We start from the raw sequence: 21,863 nt of genomic DNA, 5'->3' as shown, positions 1-21,863 counted from the left end.
TTTCCCACAGTAAGGAAGAGAGCTTGCAAAGGCTAAGAGGTGGCAGGGTTAGGTACAACCTAACAATGAGCAATTTCCTTTCCTTTAGTTCTGGCAATAAAGATCTTGTCATAGTCCTTTCATCTGTGATGCAATAGTATCAATGCTATAGTTACTGATATAAGATCTAGGTTATAGCCCTAAAACTTCATTAACCAGATGTTAGTTAATATTGGACAGCTAATAATTCCAAGCCTTAGTTTCTGAATGGGGATCATAGTAACACTGGGAGGGCTGTTCAGTTCAGTTTGGTTGCTCAGTTGTGTCCAGGTCTTTGTGACACCATGGACTGCAGCACCCCAGGGTTCCCTGTCCATCACCAACTCCTGGAGTTTACTCAAACTGATGTCCTTGAGTCGGTGATGCCATCCAACAATCTCATCCTCTGTCATCTCCTTTGCTTCCTGCCTTCAGTCTTTCCCAGCATCAGGGTCTTTTCAAATGAGTCAGTTCTTCACATCAGGTGGCCAAAGTATTGGAGTTTCAGCTTCAGCATCAGTCCTTCCAATGAATATTCAGGACTGATTTCCTTTAGGATGAACTGGTTGGATCTCCTTGCAGTACAAGGGACTCTCAAGAGTCTTTTCCAACACCACAGTTTAAAAGCACCAATTCTTTGGCCCATCAGGTCAATGCAATCCCAAAGAAAGGCAATGCCAAAGAATGCTCAAACTACTGCACAATCGCACTCATCTCACATGCTAGTAAAGTAATGCTCAAAATTCTCCAAGCCAGTCTTCAATAATATGTGAACCATGAACTTTCAGATGTTCAAGCTGGTTTTAGAAAAGGCAGAGGAACCAGAGATCAAATTGCCAATATCTGCTGGATCATGGAAAAAGCAAGAGAGTTCCAGAAAAACATCTATTTCTGCTTTATTGACTATGCCAAAGCCTTTGACTGGGTAGATCACAACAAACTGTGGAAAATTTTAAAAGAGATGGGAATACCAGAACACCTGACCTGCCTCTTGAGAAATCTGTATGCAGGTCAGGAAGCAACAGTTAGAACTGGACATGGAACAACAGACTGGTTCCAGCTAGGAAAAGGAGTATGTCAAGGCTGTATATTGTCACCCTGCTTATTTAACTTATATGCAGAGTACATCATGAAAAATGCTGGGCTGGAGGAAGCACAAGCTGGAATCAAGATTGCTGGGAGAAATATCGATAACCTCAGATTTTCAGATAACACCAACCTTATGGCAGAAAGCGAAGAAGAGCTAAAGAGCCTCTTGATGAAAGTGAAAGAGGAGAGTGAAGAAGTTGGCTAGAAGCTCAACATTCAGAAACGAAGATCATGGCATCTGGTCCCATCACTTCATGGCAAATAGATGGGGAAACAGTGGCTGACTTTATTTTTTTAGGGCTCCAGAATCACTGCAGATAGTGATTGCTGCCATGAAATTAAAAGACGATTACTCCTTGGAAAGCTATGACCAACCTAGATAGCATATTAAAAAGCAGAGACATTACTTTGCTGACAAAGGTCCGTCTACTCAAGGCTACGGTTTTTCCAGTAGTCATATATGGATGTGAGATTTGGACTATAAAGAAAGCTGAGCACCAAAAAATTGATGGCTTTGAACTTTGGTGTTAAAGACTCTTGAGGGTGAGCTGTTATGAGAGCTAAATGATAATCATCTGACTAATGAAACGTTGTTTACTTTGCAGACTGTAAAAACTTCATAAAGAGTAATTTGCTATTCTTCTTACAGTGGTTTGAATCTGTGATAGTTTTTGAATGATATTATTTCATATTTGATTAATTCAACAAATGTTTAATAAATGAAGAGAGCTCCCTTGAAGCAAGTTGGAAATGCACATACTCGCATCCCGCCCTTGACTACTTTCTTAAGAGTAGGGCCTGGCCATGTCTGCTTTAACAACTCTCCAAATGACCCTGCCACCTGTGAGAGGTCTATGCTGCATCCCCAGTGGTTGTGATGAAATAGCTGAGGGTGCAGCCTGGGCACTGGGATTTTGAAAACTCCCTGTGACTCTCCTGTTGTCAAGGTCAGCAGACACCCTTCTGGGTGCAGACTACTCTCTCGAGCCAGACACATGCAGTCCAATAGATGCTTCTGCAGCCATAAAAGTGCCGAGTCTGCATGGTCCAACGTGGGAGCCACCATGCAGCCACTGAACCCCTGAAATGAAAGTAAGGAGCTAAATTCAAATTGTATTTAATTAATTTAAATCTAAACAGTTGCAGGTTGCTGCCATCTAGGACAGTACAGTCCTAAAGCCACAGAAGGTCTCCCTGGTGGCTCAGTGGTAAAGAATCCACCTGCCAGTGCAAGAGATGTCGGTTTGATCCCTGGGCTAGAAAGATTCCCCTGGAGGATATGGCAACTCACTCCAGTATTCTTGCCTGGGAAATCCCATGGACAGAAGAGCCTGGTGGGCTACAGTCCATAGGTCACAAAGGAGTCGACTCGACTTAGGGACTAAACAATAACAGTTTCAGATTTCATTAATTCAACATATGTTTAGTAAGTGCATACTACATGAAAAAAATGTTTTGCTGTGGTCTTTACTGGCTTCCCTGGTGGCTCAGATGGTAAAGAATCCTCTTGCAATGTGGGAGATCTGGATCAGATCCCTGGGTTGGGAAGATCCCCTGGAGAACGGAAAGGCTATCCACTCCAGATTTTTGCCTGGAGAATTCCATAGACAGAGGAGCCTGGCAGGCTACACTTTCATTTTTGAGCTTCCCAGGTGGTACTAGTGGTAAAGAACCTGCCTACCAATGCGAAAGATGTAAGAGACAGAGGTTTGATCCCTGGGTCAGGAAGGTCCCCTGGAGAAGGGCATGGCAACCCACTTCCTTGCCTGGAGATTCCTATGGACAGAGGAACCTGGCAGGCTACAGTGCATTGGGTTGCAAAGGGTTGGACACAACTGAAGCGACCTGGAACTCAGCACCTGCCTCTATAGTTCTTTAATCTAAGTCAAGGAATCAGGCCTTGAAATACTAACAAAACGATAGCTATTTTATGTATTTCTTTTTTAGCATGCATTCATAGAGTCCTACTATGCAGGTGGCACATTTTTAGGTGCTAGACAAGCAGGTCTTTAGTTATTAGCACCATCATCTTACATTAATGGGATTATATTTCTCCTTTAGTTCATTCTTCCAGATCTTGTTATTTTAATGAGTTTACTCTCTGGATAATTAATGCATTGAATGTAATCATTCAGCATAGAAATTCTAAGATATTATCAAAGACCATATTTAAAAAGAATCAATATGTAGTATGATTAGAACATTTTATGATTCTTTAATCTGATAAAGTTATGATGAAATGAAATGAATTTATTTTGACCTGACTTTCTATCAGTAACATGGTAGTGTTTGAAAGTGAATTAATTGGGAGAGGAGCAGGGCTAGAGGCAAGGAGACCAGTTTGGAAGTGTTCTAGCAGTTCAAGTAATAAATAATGGGGACCCAGACCAAGGTGGTAGCAGAGGTAGAGAGAAATGAATGTGTTTGAGGTACAGAATTCAATGCTGAATATGGGACTTAGGGAATGACTGGGCATGATGCTGAAGAAGAGTGAGAATGAAGAATTGTCCTCAAGTTGTTTAAGTGACTGGTGTATGGAAGTACTGTTTATTGATAGGAAGCAAAGGAGAGGCAATGATTTGAAGAGAAATTGACAAAAATGTTTAAAGAATTTTTTTTTTGAAAAATAGACCTGAGGATAATCATGAATGCTTTGATAAGGATAAATATGCAGAGAGACATATCCTTCCAGATAGTTTAATCAAGGGCTTCCTTGGTATCTCAGATGGTAAAGAATCTGCCCACAATGCGAGAGACCTGGGTTCCATCCCTGAGTCAGGAAGATCCCCTGGAGAAGGGAATGGCTACGCACTCCAGTATTTTTGCCAGGAGAATTCTAGGGACAGAGGAGCATGGTGGGCTACAATCCATGGGGTTGCAAAGAGCCAGACAGTAGGATTATGGTGCTGGCATAGACTGATATATGGAATAATTAGAAAATCCAGAAACAGATTCAATTATATAAGCATTTGGTGTATACCTATTGTCACAGGAATTCTACTTCAAAAGATGTGGCTCAGCATGTAAACAGGGATACATGCACAATAATGCTCCCTTAAAACAAAAACATTAAAATTTCAGTATGGTAAGATTGACTGAGTTATGATCATGTGTATACTGGGACTTAAATTCATCATGTAGTCATATACTTGTCCTTGAAACTTGTTCAGAATACATTATTAAAAGAAAATATCAAATCAGAAAACATTATATACCTTTGTGTGTGCGTATATATATATATATATAATATCTTTATATAAATTTTACAGAAAATCTCTTGGACCTTTATCCTACTTGGGATGGGAAAATGCAATGCCCTCCTTTCTTTTCTTAATAACAAAACATCTGGGAAATGTTTAAAAGTCTGTTGTCAGGAGAATGTGTAAATGAATGTGTGGTATACCTATATGGTGGGTTCTTGCATCACACTGAAAATAAACAAAATTCAGAAACAGAGTATTGATTTAAAAAGGTCACAGGAGAGCAAGAGCACTTTATATTGTGTGTATGAAGTTCAAAGCATACAGTACAAGCCATTTATTCTTTATTGATACTCACTTATATAGATACGTTTTCACAACAATGCAGGGAATTATAAACACAAAGTTCAGAATAAGATTCAACCCCAGTTGCCGAGGGAAGGGATGGGAACAGAAAGGGGAACATAGGATGGGAGGGGCAGGTCTCAGTGGTCATGTTCTGTCTCTTAAACATGGACACATGTGAATTTATTCTATCATTTTATAATATCATATATCCTCTTTTGAGAGATACTTGTCAGGTATTCTGTTGAATACCCTGCTTCTTTTTGGCAATATGAAATATTTGGTTACATAAGTGCAGCTTTGCTAAAACTATCTCCTCCCCTTGGGGCTCTCACTCTCCACAAGGAGGCCATGTGTGTACTACAGACTTCTATGCCAATGAGAAATAATGGCATTCCCTTAAGAAGAAGAGGGTATACTTCATTATTGTTTAAAATAGTTTGTCTTTCCTTTACACTCACCCACATGTCCACACACATAGAAGCCATCTGAGAGAATATACACCAAAATGTTACTATTAGTTATTTGAGCATGCTAGATTTCATGTGATATTTTTTCCATTTCTATTTCCATTCCATTTCCAAATATTTTAAAATATTTCTTTAATAAATGTATTTAACTTACTAACTTATCCTGTGTGGTTAAATTTCAAAGTTGTTTTCAAGACTTTTAAAATCCTCATAATTCTTTTCAAATATGGTAAAAGTCCAGCCTAACCAAATCCATGAAAAATAATTGTTTGGATTAATTTAATTTTGAGATCAACTAAGGTTTAAGCTGGGGCTTTCCTGGTGGTTCAATGGTAAAAATCCACCTGTTAATGCAGGAGATGCTGGTTCAATCCCTGGTCAGGAAGATCCCTTGGAGAAGGAAATGGCAACCCATTCCAGTATTCTTGCCTGGAAAATCTCATGGACAGAGAAGCCTGGTGGGCTACAGTTCTCTTGGGTTCGCAAAAGAGCTGAATATAATTTGGTGACTAAACAACAAGGTTTAAGCTAGAGACTCTTTCTTCATAGACTCATTACCATCTCATTGAATCTCACTTTTTTCACTTTTGATAATCAAAGCAGTAAACAATAATAAGGAAGACAGAGAAGTAAAGTAATTTACATCTTTAAAAAGCACTATCCTTTTCCTTTTCCTAACTGGTACTTAGACTTGTTTAAAATGATGTTCGAGACTGTTCAGTTGATCAGTAAGTATTTACTGAGGACCCATTATGTGGTGGGAGTTATATTAGATTCTGGGGATAGAATGTAAATGAGAAAAATTCTACCTCTCATGGAGTTTAGAATCACCTGGTGTATTCATTGTACAGTGTCTTTTATACATAATTTTATCAGTAACTGTAAGCATTTCCACATATGAGGAGTTCATTGTGTTGCTTTCTAGTGCTATTTAATTATTTTATCAGTGCACATCCATTTTAGAAGATAAGCAATATTTTTAATTCACAGAAAATTGTTTTTTGTGTTGACTCAAATTTTCCCTCCTTGACTGATAAACATTTTTCTTTATTCTGCATCAAAAAACTTCAGAATAAATCTACCACAGCCTCTTATACCCTTTCCCACTCTGTGGGAAGCTCGTGAGGGATAGCCTTTCAAATATATTGAGATAACTATTACGCGGCTGTACGACTTCTCTGGGATAAACACTGCAGTTCCTTTCATCATTTCTTCTGTGTCATGGTTTTTAAATCATATACCATCCTGATTGCTTTCCTCTGGATGCTTTCAACTTTGTCGCCCTTTGTTGTTAAAAATAAATTACTCCCAATTTCCTGCTTTCAATAGAGTAGAGTGAACATAATTGACTCTTTGATGTGTGAGGGTCTGGTATGGTCTGAAAGCAATTACTCTGACCTTGAATACTTATTCTACTATACTGTAAGTGTCATTAAAGAAAAAACAATAGGAGCTTGTACTAAATCTTTACCAATCCTTGGATATATATTGGAAGCTTTTTTGAAAATGAGTTTATTTTTTCATTTGTTTTTTTCTTTTGATAATGAAGTATGGTTTATAAAGGTAATATATATCAAAAGTAAATCCAATTAATTGTCAAATTTATCATGCAGATAATCTGTTTTTCTTTTCTGATAAACTACAAACTTTCTGATTGCAAGGATTACATCTTATTCATTTTTAAAACATTTCCAGCAATTAGCATAATTCTTAATGTATATGATATGTGCTCAATAAATATTTGCTGACCATTAATGCCTTGTATGGGTTTCCCTGGTTGGTCAAATGGTAAAAAATCTGCTAGCAATTCAGTAGACCCAGGTTTGATCCTGAGTCAAGAAGATCCCTTGGAGAAGGGAATAGCTACCCATTCCAGTATTCTTGCCTGGAGAATTCCATGGACAGAGGAGCCTGGTGGGCTACAGTCCATGGGATCTCAAAGGTGGAGAACAACTGAGTGACAAACACACACTCTCTCTCTCTCACAAACACACAATGCCTTATACAAGATATAAAGACATTGTAAAATGAAATGAATTCCAATTTTTAGAATATATTGAAGAATCAGCAATATAGAATAAGACCTTAATTTTATCCTAACCCGAAAAGAGTAACCTTAGTATATTAACAGTATTCACAAAGGAAGTGTGTTGGGTGGGAACACATTCACTTCTAAATGACTGAAAACCAATTAGCAATGACTCAAACAATAAGAAACTTTAATAATTGCTTAAAAAAACCTGAAGAAACTGGTCCTGAAACTATCTGAGCAACTCAATGATATTATCAATGTCCCAGGCTTTTTAAAAAACCCTGCTCTGCAAAAGCCTTTTTGCATAAAGAATATTTTTCAAGAAGCCTCCCAGCAAATTTCCCTTTGTATCTAACTGGTCAAAAACTGAGTCATATGGCTATCTCTAGGAAGCAGGCAAAGCAGAAGAATCTTGGGAATGACTGTTGATTAAACAACTGTTTATGCCACAAGTAGAAAACACACATATTTTATAAAAAAGAGATCATGACTTGAAATCAAGAACTTTAGGGATAACTTCAGGGGAACCAAATTACAAGGATCTTTCTAAAAAGATCACTGGTAATATTGGGGTTACACAATTGTATAACTTATTCAAACAGATGAATCATCACCTCTCAATCACTTTTAGAAGAACTGACGAAACTTATTATCTTTTCTAGTTTTTATAAATTAAACAGGCTGTGTCTTTATCACAAAGCTATTTTTATTTTTTCTCCTTCCTTTCAGGAGCCCTATCCAAAGAAGAGGAATTACACTATGGAAATTGTACCATCTGCCTCTCTGGATACATTTCCTTCAGAAAATGAGAATTTTCTATGTGATCTCATGGACACAGCAGTTACAAAGAAGCCTTGCTCCTTAGAAATTGCAAGGGCCCCTTCTCCAAGAACTGGTAATATTTCTTACTATCATGGACCAATTCAGTTTACATGTTTGCATATTTGAAGATGTATCATTAGTATTTTGATGTCCTACAATATTTCTAAAAATGAAAGGACCCCAATATAGTCATAAGGATTTTTTTTCATCTTGAAGTGAGTCCAGGTAAGTTGGAACATTTTTGATGTGAATGCTCTTAATTTCTTGGCAAGAGCTCTCATGGAGGTGGTACTGCCGTGGTGAAGACACTCTGAAACCTTTTAATAGTGAAAAACATTCTAGGTCAGATACAAAGCTTTGGGTCCTTCAGAGTCTCATAGCAAATTTGGTAGCAAGAATCTTTAAGTATAGTTTCTTGCATCCTGTCTGCTTCCAGGTTATCAAAGCATACTCAGCTACTTTATGTATTTTATTTCTTTTATGGTATTTTCAGATCCATTACTTTATTTATTAGCATTATAAGCTGGCGAACAAGATGAACAAATATGCCCATTTTACTGATGAGGAAATTGAAGCTAAGTGTCTTATTTAATATCAATACTTTGAGGGGCCTTTGCTTGAACATGAGTTTTTTTTGTCATCATGCTTGCTTTCTATTCCTTTGCCACTGCCTGTGAGTGAAGAATGCAAAGTAGTTACATGAAAGCTAATGGGAGAGGAGAGCTTCAAGTGGGTGGTCAGCATATTCAAGGTTGCAAAGAAATTGTAGAATTTCTGAGGCGAGGCTTTGTTTATTTGTTTGTTTGACAATCCAGTTTCTGCCTGTCTTTGAAAAGTAAGTTTAGGAAATGATGTAATAAAACTAGATTTTTAAAAGCTAACAGGTTGATACTCAGAAATGCAGAAGGAAAAGGGAGTGGAGAATACAGATTACCCTTTGAAGAGGATTAGAAAAAAAGCTAAAATGCTCACACGAGAAGAAAGTGGTATGAGGGAGAAATAGCTAGTTTATTTTAGGATAAGTAAGACTTGGTCAAGTTTAGAAGTTGGAGGAGTTTGCTGATGGAGAACAGGAGATTGAAGACAAAGAGTAAAAAGAGAAAACTGATGGATATAAATTAAGACTGAGATAGTCTAAGAAAGCACAACCACTGCTTCTCTTAGAGAGAAGGAAAAATAAAGCATTATGAATACAGAGAAAGCCTGAAATATGTATGTCCAGATGGGTTCAATTTCTGAGTAATGTAAGGGTTATTAACTGAACAGAAGAGTTCAATGTTGAGAAGGGTTAAAGTAAAATTCAGGAATACTATTTTAAGTGACTGGCTATGGAATTTTATAGAAGTGAACAAGTAGGTTTTGGAAAAGTACCGAGGCCATGCATGCATGTGTGCATGCTCAGTCATGTCTAACTCTTTGCGACCTTGTGAACTGTAATCCACCAGGCTCCTCTGTCCATGGAGTTTCCCAGGCAAGAGTACTGGAGTGGGTTGCCATTTCCTTCTCCAGGGGATCTTCCTGACCCAGTGATTGAACCTGCATCTCTTGCATCTGCTGAATTGGCAGGCAGATTCTTTACCACTGAGCCACCTGGGAAGGCCAGGGTGTTGTATGAATCATAAGCATGTGGAGGGAAGATTTTTGCATGAGATCAGAGCATAATCATGAAAATAGTTAAGGTTTATTGAGCACTTACTGGTACTAGATACTATTATAAGTGCCTTATATACATTGTTTCCTGTAATTCTTACAATGCTCCAAGATAATAATAATACCATGATTCCCATTTTATAGAAGAGGAACGTGAGGCAGGGAAATATTAGGTAACCTCCCAAGGTTACATGTTAACAATGGATGATTCTGGGACTTGAACTTGGGTTGTCCCCTTATACTCTTAAATGCTGTGTTAATTACACTGCTGCATTATATTAAGAGCTAAAATGGAATAGAAAGTGTGAACCAAGTAGTGAAATCCTCAAGAAATGTGGAATTAGGCCTGGAAATCCACATATGGTAACAATAAAGTCAGGAAAAGTATGTTATAATAGAGTAGCATAATCTTCAGTTGAGCAGGTTAGATGAAGGTAGAATAGTGGGTGATTCCGAAGCAATCATGGAGAGTGAAGACAATGCTGGGAGACGGTAAGAATGAAACTCGAAAAGAATGAAAAATCTTCTGTAGGAGAGGTCATAGGGGAAAATAGTGGGGAAATCAGGAGTAAAGTTCAGTTAATGTAAGAATATATATATATATACACACACACATATGAATTTCATATATATATACGAAAATTTAAAAGAGCTTTAATTAGGGAATGGAGGTAGAGTGTTAGTTAGGGGTCGTGGAAGCAGGAATGAAAACATTATTTATTCATTAAATAATAGAAAACTAATCGACTTCCTTCACCTGCCAGGCACTTTGCTGCATGCTGAGGAGGATACAGGGATGAAAAATAAATGGACCCAGGTTTTAAAACTAATTAGGCTCAGAACAATTTTCCTGCTGAAGGAAGAAAAAGAACAAAACAAAAAGCAGCATGCTGGATAAAAATACAGAAAAGGAAGACGTAAAAGCATCAAAAAGGCGACAGGAAAATTATGTAAAGTAAATAACATTTAAATAAGGAACATCTTTTTATCAGTATACTGCTACTAAGTTGCTTCAGTCATGTCCGACTCTGTGCAACCCCATAGACGGCAGTCCACCAGGCTTCCCCCTCCCTGGGATTCTCCAGGCAAGAACACTGGAGTGGGTTGCCATTTCCTTCCCCAATGCATGAAAGTGAAGTCGTTCAGTCATGTCCAAGTCTTCACGATCCCGTGGACTGCAGCCTACCAGGCTCCTCCGTCCATGGGATTTTCCAGGCAAGAGTGCTGGAGTGGGTTGCCGTTGCCTTCTCCGATATACTAGTAAGAGATAATCAGGCCAATACACTGGTGTAGGTGGGAAGCCAATGGAGCATTAAAGTTACTTTTGTCCTGAGGGAATTTGCTGAACCTGCTGTTAAACTTCGGTCCTCAAGTCCTCTATAGGTTTGTGTACAGAAAGCAAATCTCTGTGTATGCTCAGCATGTGAACTCTAATAGGAAATCCTTCCACCACAGACCTAGAGCTACAAGGGCTACACCCTCACAGTAATCAGAAATAATTCTGTCTCATAACATTCATTCTAAGGATACTGCAAGATCTGCTAAGATGATTTGTTATGAGCAAAACAAGGAGAAAAATTCCTGAGGTGTTATAATCATGAGTGGGTCCTTACACAGATTTTCACCCAAAACATATTATCCATATAGTCTGCAAAATATCAGGCCATGAATTTAATTTAAAGTAATACCCTCAGTCATCAAGCAGAAGCAAAAGTAAACCATCTAGAGAGGAATGTAAATTATCTCTCTCAGTTCATTTATGTAAATAATCTCTCTCAGTTGTGTCCAACTCTTTGTGACCCCATGGACAGCAGCATGCCAGGCTTCCCTGTCCATCACCAATTCCCAGAGCTTACTCAAACTCAAGCCCATTGAGTTGGTGATGCCATCCAACCATCTCATCCTCTGCTGTCCCCTTCTCCTCCCAACTTCAATCTTTCCTAGCATCAGAGATCTTTTCAAATGAGTCAGTTCTTCACATCAGGTGGCCCAAGTATTGGAGTTTCAGCTTCAGCATCAGTCCTTCCAGTGAGTATTTAGGACTGATTTCCTTTAGGTTTGACTGGTTTGATCTCCTTGCAGTCCAAGGGACTCTCAAGAGTCTTCTCCAATACCACAGTTCAAAAGCATCAATTCTTCAGTGCTCAGCTTTCTTTATGGTCCAACTCTCACATCCATACATGACTACTGGACTGCTGAATTATCTCTGTAGGCCCTAAGTAATTCCTATAAATACTTTTCCAATTAAAATGATCAGTCTGCAATCATTAAGCTTAGAAGAAAAAGACCCCCAATCAGAAATCAACAGAAATAAGAAAGAACAAATACACACCTGAAAAGACTTCAGATGTTGTAATTATTAGATACAAACTATAAAATGACCATGTTATTATAGGTAAAATATAAGGTTGAAAGTGTTTTGAGGAATAGAAACCATAAAAAAATGACCTAGCATATTTGAGAGGAAAAAATAAAACTTTTATAAATTAAAAACTCAAACACACAACGAAAAACAACCCCAAATTTAAGCCTCAGTGGATGAGTGGAGCAGCAGATTAAACTCAGTTGAGGAGAGATTTAGTGAGCTGGAAATTAAGTCAGATGGATTTTTCAGAATTTTAAACAGAGGTACAAAATGATAAGAAAATATATATGTGAAAGAGAAGCTAAGACACTTAGAAGATACACCAAGAAATTCTGACTTGTCTGACCAAAGGGGAGAAAAGAGAATGGGGCAAAAGCAGTATATTCAAAGAGCTAATTTTCCAAAAAGGCACAGGCTTGCCCTATATTTACAAGGAAGCAGACAAGTGAGTAGTTAATTTCAACAGAGTATGATAAGTACTAAGATAATACTACACTAAAAGTGCTTTGAGAGCCGACAAGAGGAACACAACACCACCTGGCTGCTTGAGGAAGATTTCGTAAAGGAAATGGTGTCCATGTCAGTTATCTATTGCTATTTAATAAGCCACCCAAACCCTACTGAGCTAGTGGAATATCAGTCATTTATATTGCTCAAAATCTGCAAGTTTTGCAGAGTTCACTTGACAGGATGGCTTGTCTGTGCCAGATGATATGAGCCGGGGCTGCACAACTGAGAGAAAGAGGACTCACTTTCAAAATGGGTCACTTACATGGATGGCAAGTTGGCACTGGCTGAGAACTGGGTTGATGCTATGGGCTGTTGGTCTTGTTTATTCTTCCTGGACTGCTTGGGTTTTCCTTTGACAAACTGACTGGATTCTGAGAGTGGGCATTCCAAAAGAACCACGTGGAAATTGTATCATTTTTATTACTTAGCCTTAGAAGTTCCCATTATCGCTTATACTATAGTCCCAAGTCCTGTCACTTCATGGCAAATAGATGGGGAAACAACGAAAACAGTGAGAGACTTTATCTTTTGGGGCTCCAAAATCACTTCAGATGATGACTGCAGCCATGTAATTAAAAGACGCTTGCTCCTTGCAAGAAAAGCTGTGACAAACCTAGAAAGTGTATTAAAAAGCAGAGACATTACTTTGCCGACAAAGGTCAATCTAGTCAAAGCTATGGTTTTTCTAGTAGTCATGTATGGATGTGAGAGCTGGACTATAAAGAAAGCCGAGCGCTGACAAATTGATGCTTTTGAACTGTGGTGATGGAGAAGACTCTTGAGAGTCCCTTGGACTGCAAGGAGATCAAACCAATCAAACCTAAGGAAATCAGTCCTGAATACTCATTTCAAGGACTGATGCTGAAGCTGAAACTCCAATACTTTGGCCACCTGATGTGATGAACTGACTCACTTGAAAAGACCCCTGATGCTGGGAAAGATTGAAGGTGGGAGGAGAATGGGTCAACAGATGGGAGTTGGGGATGGACCTGGAAGCCTGCGTTGTTGCAGTTCATGGGGTGGCAAAGAGTCAGACCTGACTGAGTGACTGAACTGAACTGATAGTCCCAAGTCTACCAGATTCTAGGGGAGAGAATATGAATCCTACTTCTTGATGGAAGGAGTGTCAAAGTCACTCTGTAATAAGTGAATATAGGATGGAAGATACTTTTGCTGTCCTTTATAGAAAATAAAATCTGCCACAGTCTTCCCTCTAGTCACTGTGATGTGTATCCTTTTCCTGGATGCCCAAATATCAGCCCTTTACTGCATAAACTCCTAGTCTAGGTTTAGGTATGTATGAGTCTTCCTGGTGCAGTTCTTACAGTATATGTCCTTAATGACCTTTGCTCTTGGCAGTGATGACCTATGAACTAAAGAGACAAATTACCAATCTCCTGTCCTACACACTCAACATTTAAGAGTGGGAAAGGTATAGGAAAACCACAATTGACACTCCCATTCAAACACAGGGAAAATAAGTCACACAGACATCTCTAGTTTGTGGCAATTCTGAATGTAATCAAGCACAGTTCCTTGATTAAGCCTAGTACAATGAAGTAGTAATTGTTTTCTGTGTCTCTTGGTTCTGCCTTCTGAGTCATTCTTCCTTTTCCATAAAAAGTAACCCATGTTTAAATTTGGGCATCTTTCTCACTTGTTTACTGTCTATAAAAAAATTAGGGGCCAAATTTTGTTTTATTTTATCTTTTTCCTTCTAGTTCAAATTGAAATACTTTCCTTTAAAACTTTATGGACTTCGTGTGTTTCAATTTGTACTCCATTACATTAAGCAAAATCTTATAGTCCAGATAAGATTTTCTATGCCTTGTGCTCCTTAAGAGAGTTTTATGAAACAATGTCCTTGAGGTTCTTAGAAACCCTATTATTGAACAGGGAGGATGTATGAGGCTTTCTTTAAATCCTTAGAGGGTCATTGTTGGCTTGAAGTTTCTATGCAGCACTACAGCATTTTACTATGGTATAGTTCTTACACAGTGTACAGTGTACTGTGTAAGAAGCTGTGTTACTTCTTATAACCCTCCCCTTTATGGAAAAGTGTTACTGAAGTCACATCATAAGAAGATATTCTTACAGATACTTTTGGAAAACAAACTTCAAAAATGCCTGAGGTGTTTGTTGTTTCTTAAGTGGGATAAGAGTTCATTTGCTTAGGTATATAGTTTTCCCCAATTGCATTCAATCATCAGTATGAAAGAAACCAGTTTGCTCAGTCAGTCAGTCAGTTCAGTCGCTCAGTCGTGTCCGACTCTTTGTGACCCATGAATTGCAGCATGCCAGGCCTCCCTGTCCATCACCATCTCCCGGAGTTCACTCAGACTCACGTCCATCGAGTCAGTGATGCCATCCAGCTATCTCATCCTCTGTCGTCCCCTTCTCCTCCTGCCCCTAATCCCTCCCAGCATCAGAATCTTTTCCAGTGAGTCAACTCTTCACATAAGGTGGCCAAAGTACTGGAGTTTCAGCTTTAGCATCATTCCTTCCAAAGAAATCCCAGGGCTGATCTCCTTCAGAATGGACTGGTTGGATCTCCTTGCAGTCCAAGGGACTCTTAAGAGTCTTCTCCAACACCCCAGTTTGCTCAACTGACCCATTAATTTATAATGATTGATGGTCTTTGCACTTTGGGCTGTAATTGTGAATTCTAGGGGTGAGAGAGTCCAGAGTTTAAGATGGAAGATTTTTTTTTTAAATATATAATGGATGAATACTAGAGCCAGAGCAATTTCTGTTCCAGTTCTAGGTGGAACCTTGACAAGTGAACCCCATGAAATTCCCCTGCATGAACACCATAGCAGGTAGAAGAGAGTGCCAACATAACTGTAATCTGGCTGGATGAGGAGACAACAGTTCAAGTGTTTTTCGTCTGTTGATTCCATTAAGATGTACCTTAGGTTTTGCCTGGATCTAATTGCTTCCAAGTCTCTCATTCTGCTGTACCTAGCTTCTCTTTTTCTTCTCAGGATGAACTTCGTTCACGAACTTGGGGGAAGTTACTGGACTCTCTTGGTGTTACTGGTGTTTTCCCTCTGTTACTAAGTCCTTTATTAACTGAAGGTAACACTTGTTGATGCGCATGAGTCTTTTAGAGGCCTTCATATTAAACTGTACCCTACAGTTCCTTACTCCGTAAACATTCACTGAGTGTGTCTGGTGTTCTAGGTCTTGAGCTGCATGTTGCAGAAGTAGAGTGAAAGGTACAAGTCCTGATAGGCAGGGACTTAGAGGGCATCAAAATGAAGAGTAGTAAGGTCAGTGATAGAAGTGAGCATGAGGTGCTCCAGGAGAGCAGAACAGGAGGGAGGGAGTGAAGGCTTCCTGGAGGATCTGGTGCCTTATTTGAGCCTCAAAGAAGGAAGAGTTAGATGGATAAATGGGAAATATATGGCTGTCTAGATCAGGGAATAGTGTGTGCCAAGATCCAGATGTGTGAAAGAACACACTGCATTCACACTATGCCTAATATAGCCTGGTTAGAACATAGAATGAGACTAGAGGAAAATACATGAAAAACAAGAAGTGACATGCTGAAGTTTGAATTTCACTTGGCAGCAGAGTCAAACCACTGACAGACTTTAAGGAAGGACAAGGCACGATGAGTTTTTGTGTTTTAGAATGATCTCCCTGGAAGCAATATGGGGAGATTGATTGTGCAGATATGTGACTAGAAACAGGAGGGTTAATTAGGAGGTCAACACGCAGTCTCAGCATACAATAATTATGGCCAGGACAAAGAAGAGGGGGAAGAGGGAAGAAAGCTGAGGGGTATGTAGGAGTGAAGCTCATACCTCATCCCCTTGGGATTCTGCCATTTGGAAAATAGTAGGCAAGAGAACTGAGGAGCTATATCTTAGGGAATGTATTCTACAGTTTTTGGTTAACTGTGCTGGATAACTTGGCTCAGTTTCACAGACAAAATTAGGATTTCTGTACGCACAGGAAATGCATTCTGAAGCTTTTCCTGGAGAGAAAGAGAGAGGACTAGAGAGAGAAGAGAGAGAGTGGAAGGATGACCAGGTCTTTAGAGGGACTGTTATTAGTTGATTTGTGCCCCTTTCTTTCCCCCCCTCCCAAGGGTGTTTTGGAACCCTTAGTACTCCTAGTACTCAGAATGTGACCTTATTTAGAGAAGCCGAGACAGAGTCTTTATACAGATAATCAAGCTAAAATGAAGTCTTTAGGTGGGCACTAATCCAACATGACTCATTAAAATAGGGGGGACATAGAGATATGGAAAGAAGAAAGATAATGTGAAGAGACACAGGGAGAAGATGGTCACCTAGAAACCAAGGAAAGAGGCCTGGAACAGATCTCCTCAGCAGGAACCAGTCCTGCCAATACCTTGATTTTGGACTTTCAGCCTCTAGAATTGTGAGAAAACATATTTCTGTTGTTTTTAATACATTGTTAGTAGCAGCTCAAGTAAACAAATACAGGGACTGTAACTGAGGACACAAACTCAAGACCTAGATGGGAGGGGTGGATTAGGATGCCGAGGCCTATGAGGACAAGTCGTGTGCCTGGCCGTGCTTAACTCAGAGGCTACAAAGCTTGAGTGTCTCGGTTGTAACTGGCAATGCCATTCATTGGTATGGAAGATGTATTTTCTCCGAAAATCAGTTAAGTATGGATGTCAGTTTCCTTTCTGTGGTCACTTGTTAACAAATTTATTAACCAGATGATCTAGTATAAAACAGGTCTCATCTGACCATAGGAAAAATGTTTTTATCATACCAACTGGTTTAATTTAAATATGAAATCAACTTACATTAAACAAAATTATATGATTCAACCAGAAAAGAAGGATACTCTCTGCAAGAAGCATTTTACTCATGCCTCAGTGACTACAGATTTATATGGAATAAAGAATAATATTGCTCTAGTACTAGGCTCATTAAATAAAGATTAACAGAAGTCCAGTCCTTGCTTGACAAATTTGCTAAGACTCATGTTTATTCAGTCAGTATTGAATCTATTTATTTCCCTTAATGCCTAGAGCAAAGAACCTTACATAATCGTAGTGGTGACTCAGTTACATAAATGAATGAATCATTACATGAGTGAATGAATGAATGAATATTATCCTTAAAAAAAAATGGCTATAATGGCAGGAAAATCCCTTATGAAACAGTCTCATGCCATCAAAGATAATGTTTTCTTATCTGCCTTTCATTTAATTTTAACCTTTACAGGGGAATTTTTCCATTTTTCTGGTTACTAGGCAACCTGTTATTTTGAATCACTTATAGGATTTGCTCGCTATGGATGCTCAATAAATCCATTTTGATTAATGAGCCATTTACAACAACACCAGTGAGGACTGTTTCCAATCCTGTTGCAGGAGAATAGATGATCTCTGATAAAAAGGACACAATCAATAGTCCCATGCCAGGATAGTGCAGGTCTCAGTTACCTTTTTTCAATTTGCTAATGTGCTCACTGGAGTGTGGTCAACCTGAAATGAAAATGTCATGTGGTGAATAGTCTTCCACACTTCACTACACTTCCCTCAGTATCCTGAAATGGGTTGTAGTGTGAGGGTGATTTATACCAAAATATTTTTTGAATTGGTGAACTTTTCTGCATTCTAATGCCAAATTTTTGAAACTAAAGGAATTCAGATTGGACCAAGACTAATGTTTATCTCTGCTAAGCAAGTAGGTAGTGTAAACATGAGTTCCATAAGTATGTTTAACTCATTTAGGAGAGCAAACTGTTTTTAAGCCCCTTGGAAGCAATTCTTTAAAGTACAAATACTGGCTTTGCTGATAAGAACCACTTTTATCAAACAGCAATTATTTATTTGGCATTTGCTCTGTGCTCAGTGATGTCTTAGCCATTTATCAAGGCAGATCTCTGTATGGGAAATATGTAATCCAGTGTTAGTTTATAGAAGGGTGAAGAGAGGAAACTAGGGCAGCAGTACCTGCCATGAAATTCTGGTAAATTAGCTCCTTCTTCATCCATAAGGACAGTTTACTAATTTGAATGTAGTCAACTCAATTGGATCAAATTGGTGGAAACTTGTTATACTTGGAAAACAACAACCTAAACAAAAGGAAAATTATCCTTTTTTTCCTCAAATCAATTTTACTTGTTCATTTTATGAATAACATGAACTATAGACTTATAAGATCTCTAGCAATACAATGAATGCTCATTAAAGTGATTATATGGGAGATATGGGACTTCCTTGGTGGATCAGTCGGTAAAGAATCTGCTTGTAATGAAGGAGATCCAGTTTGATCCTTGGGTTGGGAAGATCCCCTGGAAAAGGGCATGTCAAGCCACTCCAGTATTCCTGTCTGGAGAATCCCATGGACTGAGGAGCCTGGAGGGCTGCAGTCTATAGGGTCAGAGAGAGTCAGACTGGACTGAGGCGACTGAGCACCATGGGAGATGTAAGCTCTTTGTGTTGTCATCCTTGGTGTCCTGTGGAATAGGGGCTCTCTAAAATGCCAGAACTATATAGTAATGGGTTAAACATTCATGAATTCACGCTCACCAAATTCAACCGGGCCCTCCACATGGCACCACTGCACTCTCTGTGTGTTAGTCACTCAGTCGTGTCTGACTCTTTGTGACCCCCATGAACTGTAGCCCAGTATCCTATGTACTCTCAGCAGATGGCCTCATATTTTAATTAACAAAGAAAATGGGGACAAGGACCTACTGAATAGCACAGGGAACTACATTCAATATCTTGTAGTAGCCTATCATGGAAAAGAATATATATGTGTGTATATATGTATGAATAACTGAATCACTTTGCTGTACGCCTGAATCTAACACAACATTGCAAATCAACTACACTTAAAAAATGGTTAAAAAAAGAAAACCAGAGTCATCAGGTGAAAGTTTAATGTCCTCCGCCAAGTCTACAACTGCCCCTACACTCTTCTCTTGCCTGTTCCTCTTAAAATAGAGGGTATTTTTCTCCTCCCATAGAAGATCAGTTCCAACCTCTATGCTCCATGCATCTGCCTTCCAAAAAATATGACCCTTTCATTCATTCCTTCTCTCTCCTGTATTTTTTAATTGTTTCTTTTTCCCCCTGGGTCAAGTAACATTTAAATGTTTGTCTTTTTCATTTGAAAAACAATAACAAACAAAATAACTAATAATGAAAGCAACAAATAAACAACTAAAAAGTTGCGTGATCCCAATGGACTCATTAGCTGTTTTTCTCTCTATCGCCTTTACATTTTTAGTATGTTTATTTTCTTCCTCACTTTTCACTTCTCAGTCCACCTCATCGGATTTCCAATCCTCACTGCTCTGTTGAAAGGTGCTTTCCAGGAGGCCAGTGCCTAATCCATTAGTACCCCTAGGGCTGATGAAAGTTTCTTTCTAAAGGTACCAATGACCTTGATGTCACAAAATCCAAAGGACACGTCTCGATCCTCACTGAACCTCTCAGCAGCATTTCACAGGTTAGTGACACCTCCATCTTGATATCTTTTCTTCCTTTTGCTGTCCAAAAAAGATTTTCATCTTATGACAGCCGTTTTTCTGCAAGGTTCTAAAAGCTGGGAATTCCTCAAGCCTTGGACAAAGTCCTCCCTATTCTCTTTTACGTTTCCTTCTTCCTAAGTGATCTCATCCATAGGATGGCTTCTGTTACAATCAACATGCTGAAAGAAAGTGAAAGTGTTAGTGTCTGACTCTTTGTGACCCCATGGACTGTAGCCTGCCAGGCTTCTCTGTCCATGAAATTCTTCAGGCAAGAATACTGGAGTGGATTGCCATTCCCTTCTCCAGGGAATCTTCCTGACCCAGGGATCGAACCCAGGTCTCCTGCACTGCAGGCAGATTATTTACCTCCCGAGCCACCAGGGAAGCCCTTCAATATGCTGAAGGCTCCCCAGATTTTCTCTCTGGTCTAAAACACTTCTTTTAATTCTAGACTCATTCATCCACTCATTCATCCACTCATCCATCCATCCATCTATTGAATACCTCCACCTATATGTCTCAAAAATAACTTGACCCCAAAATATCCAAAATTACATGTGTATCTTTCCCCCAAAACGTGCTCTTCATGAAGTGTTCCTTCTCTTAGTAGATGACTTCATCATTCATCTGATTTCAGAGGCAAGTGTGTCATTCTTTCCATGTCTGTCTTCATTAGCTTCCATATTCAATCAGTCACTAGGTCTTGCGGTTTTTAACTGGAATAGGTGGTAGGGAGAAGGTAATTCTGTACTTACTATTGATCCCTAGCTACTCATCAAATGTCTCTCCTTCAATCACCAATCACTCTTCTGGATTATTTTAGTAATAAAATATTATTTCCTATTTGCCTTAAATCTGAGTGCATCACTCCTCTTTTAGTGACACGCCATTGCTCTTAGAAAGATGACCCAAAACCTCTAGTAAGGTTCTAAAGGCCCTGAATAATGTCATATTTTTCTTTTTCATTTCATCTTTAGCCTCATGTCTCGTAGTCTCTACCTTTCCAGATGACCCTGTTTAGTTTCTTTGTTTCTTTTAGTTCTTTAATAGCAGCAAGCTTCTTTCTACCTATGGGCCTTAATATGCCTGAAGCAAGTCTATTTCTGCATCCCTTTTCCTTCTTCTCTCAAGTAAATAACTTTTATTATTCAGTGAAACCACCTTTGTGGGAACCCACACACACCTGTGCTCCAGACTAAGTATGTATGTAGATGCCTCTGATTTCTAATATTTTAGTACCTTCTAATTTTCCTTTAGGCTCCTTACTTTTGATTGGGATTATATGATTTTGGGAGATTACTTATTTTAATATGTTTTAGTTTTCTGTCTTATAGAGCTCACAGTCTTACCTGTTCTCCAAGTGCAACCATAGCTTCTAGCAAAATCACTGCCATATAAAAGACACTAAGCAAATATTAATGAAAAAGTAATACTAGCTAATGCTATTGACTACTTACTTTATGCATATTAACTTATTTAATCTTAAGCTATTTGTGAAGTAAGTAGTTTTGTCACTACTATTTTGTAGAAAGGGAAACAAGTCATGGAAAAGCTTTGAACTTTTTGGAAAATGTCAGTGCTAGAATTTGCATACAGGATGTTTTACTCTGGAAATCATATTATTTTTTTATTCAGCCAAATCACACAGCATATGGGATCTTAGTTCCCTGACCACGGATCTAACCCATATCTCCTTCATCCCTGCACTGAGAGCATGAAGCACTGGACAACCAGGGAAGTCCCTAGAGATCACAGTTCATGAATTAATTAATTAGTTTATTAATAAATTTATGCAATTAATAAAATTTTGAGTTTTTTTTATTTGCAGGATAAATCTTGAATTTTTCCTTTCAAATAAATAGATTTGGAAATTTGTTGACTGGTTT

The 21,863-nt window shown here is 38.7% G+C and overlaps 1 protein-coding gene across 5 annotated transcripts in view; it reads left to right on the top strand.

Annotated features, from left to right (window-relative positions):
• ANKS1B (ankyrin repeat and sterile alpha motif domain containing 1B) overlaps positions 1–21,863 on the top strand; it is a 1,136,988-nt gene that overhangs the window by 395,842 nt on the left and 719,283 nt on the right. For all 5 annotated transcript variants that reach the window (XM_068970630.1, XM_068970629.1, XM_068970628.1 and 2 more), the window contains exon 10: positions 7,884–8,049. In XM_068970630.1, coding sequence (XP_068826731.1) covers positions 7,884–8,049 — 166 coding nt within the window. The remainder of the gene's footprint in view (positions 1–7,883; positions 8,050–21,863) is intronic.

This window comes from Capricornis sumatraensis, chromosome 4 (genome assembly GCF_032405125.1).
Source record: "Capricornis sumatraensis isolate serow.1 chromosome 4, serow.2, whole genome shotgun sequence".
Lineage (NCBI taxonomy): Eukaryota > Metazoa > Chordata > Mammalia > Artiodactyla > Bovidae > Capricornis > Capricornis sumatraensis.
Note: the sequence above shows the minus strand (reverse complement) of the source record. Positions and strands in the feature narration are given on the sequence as shown.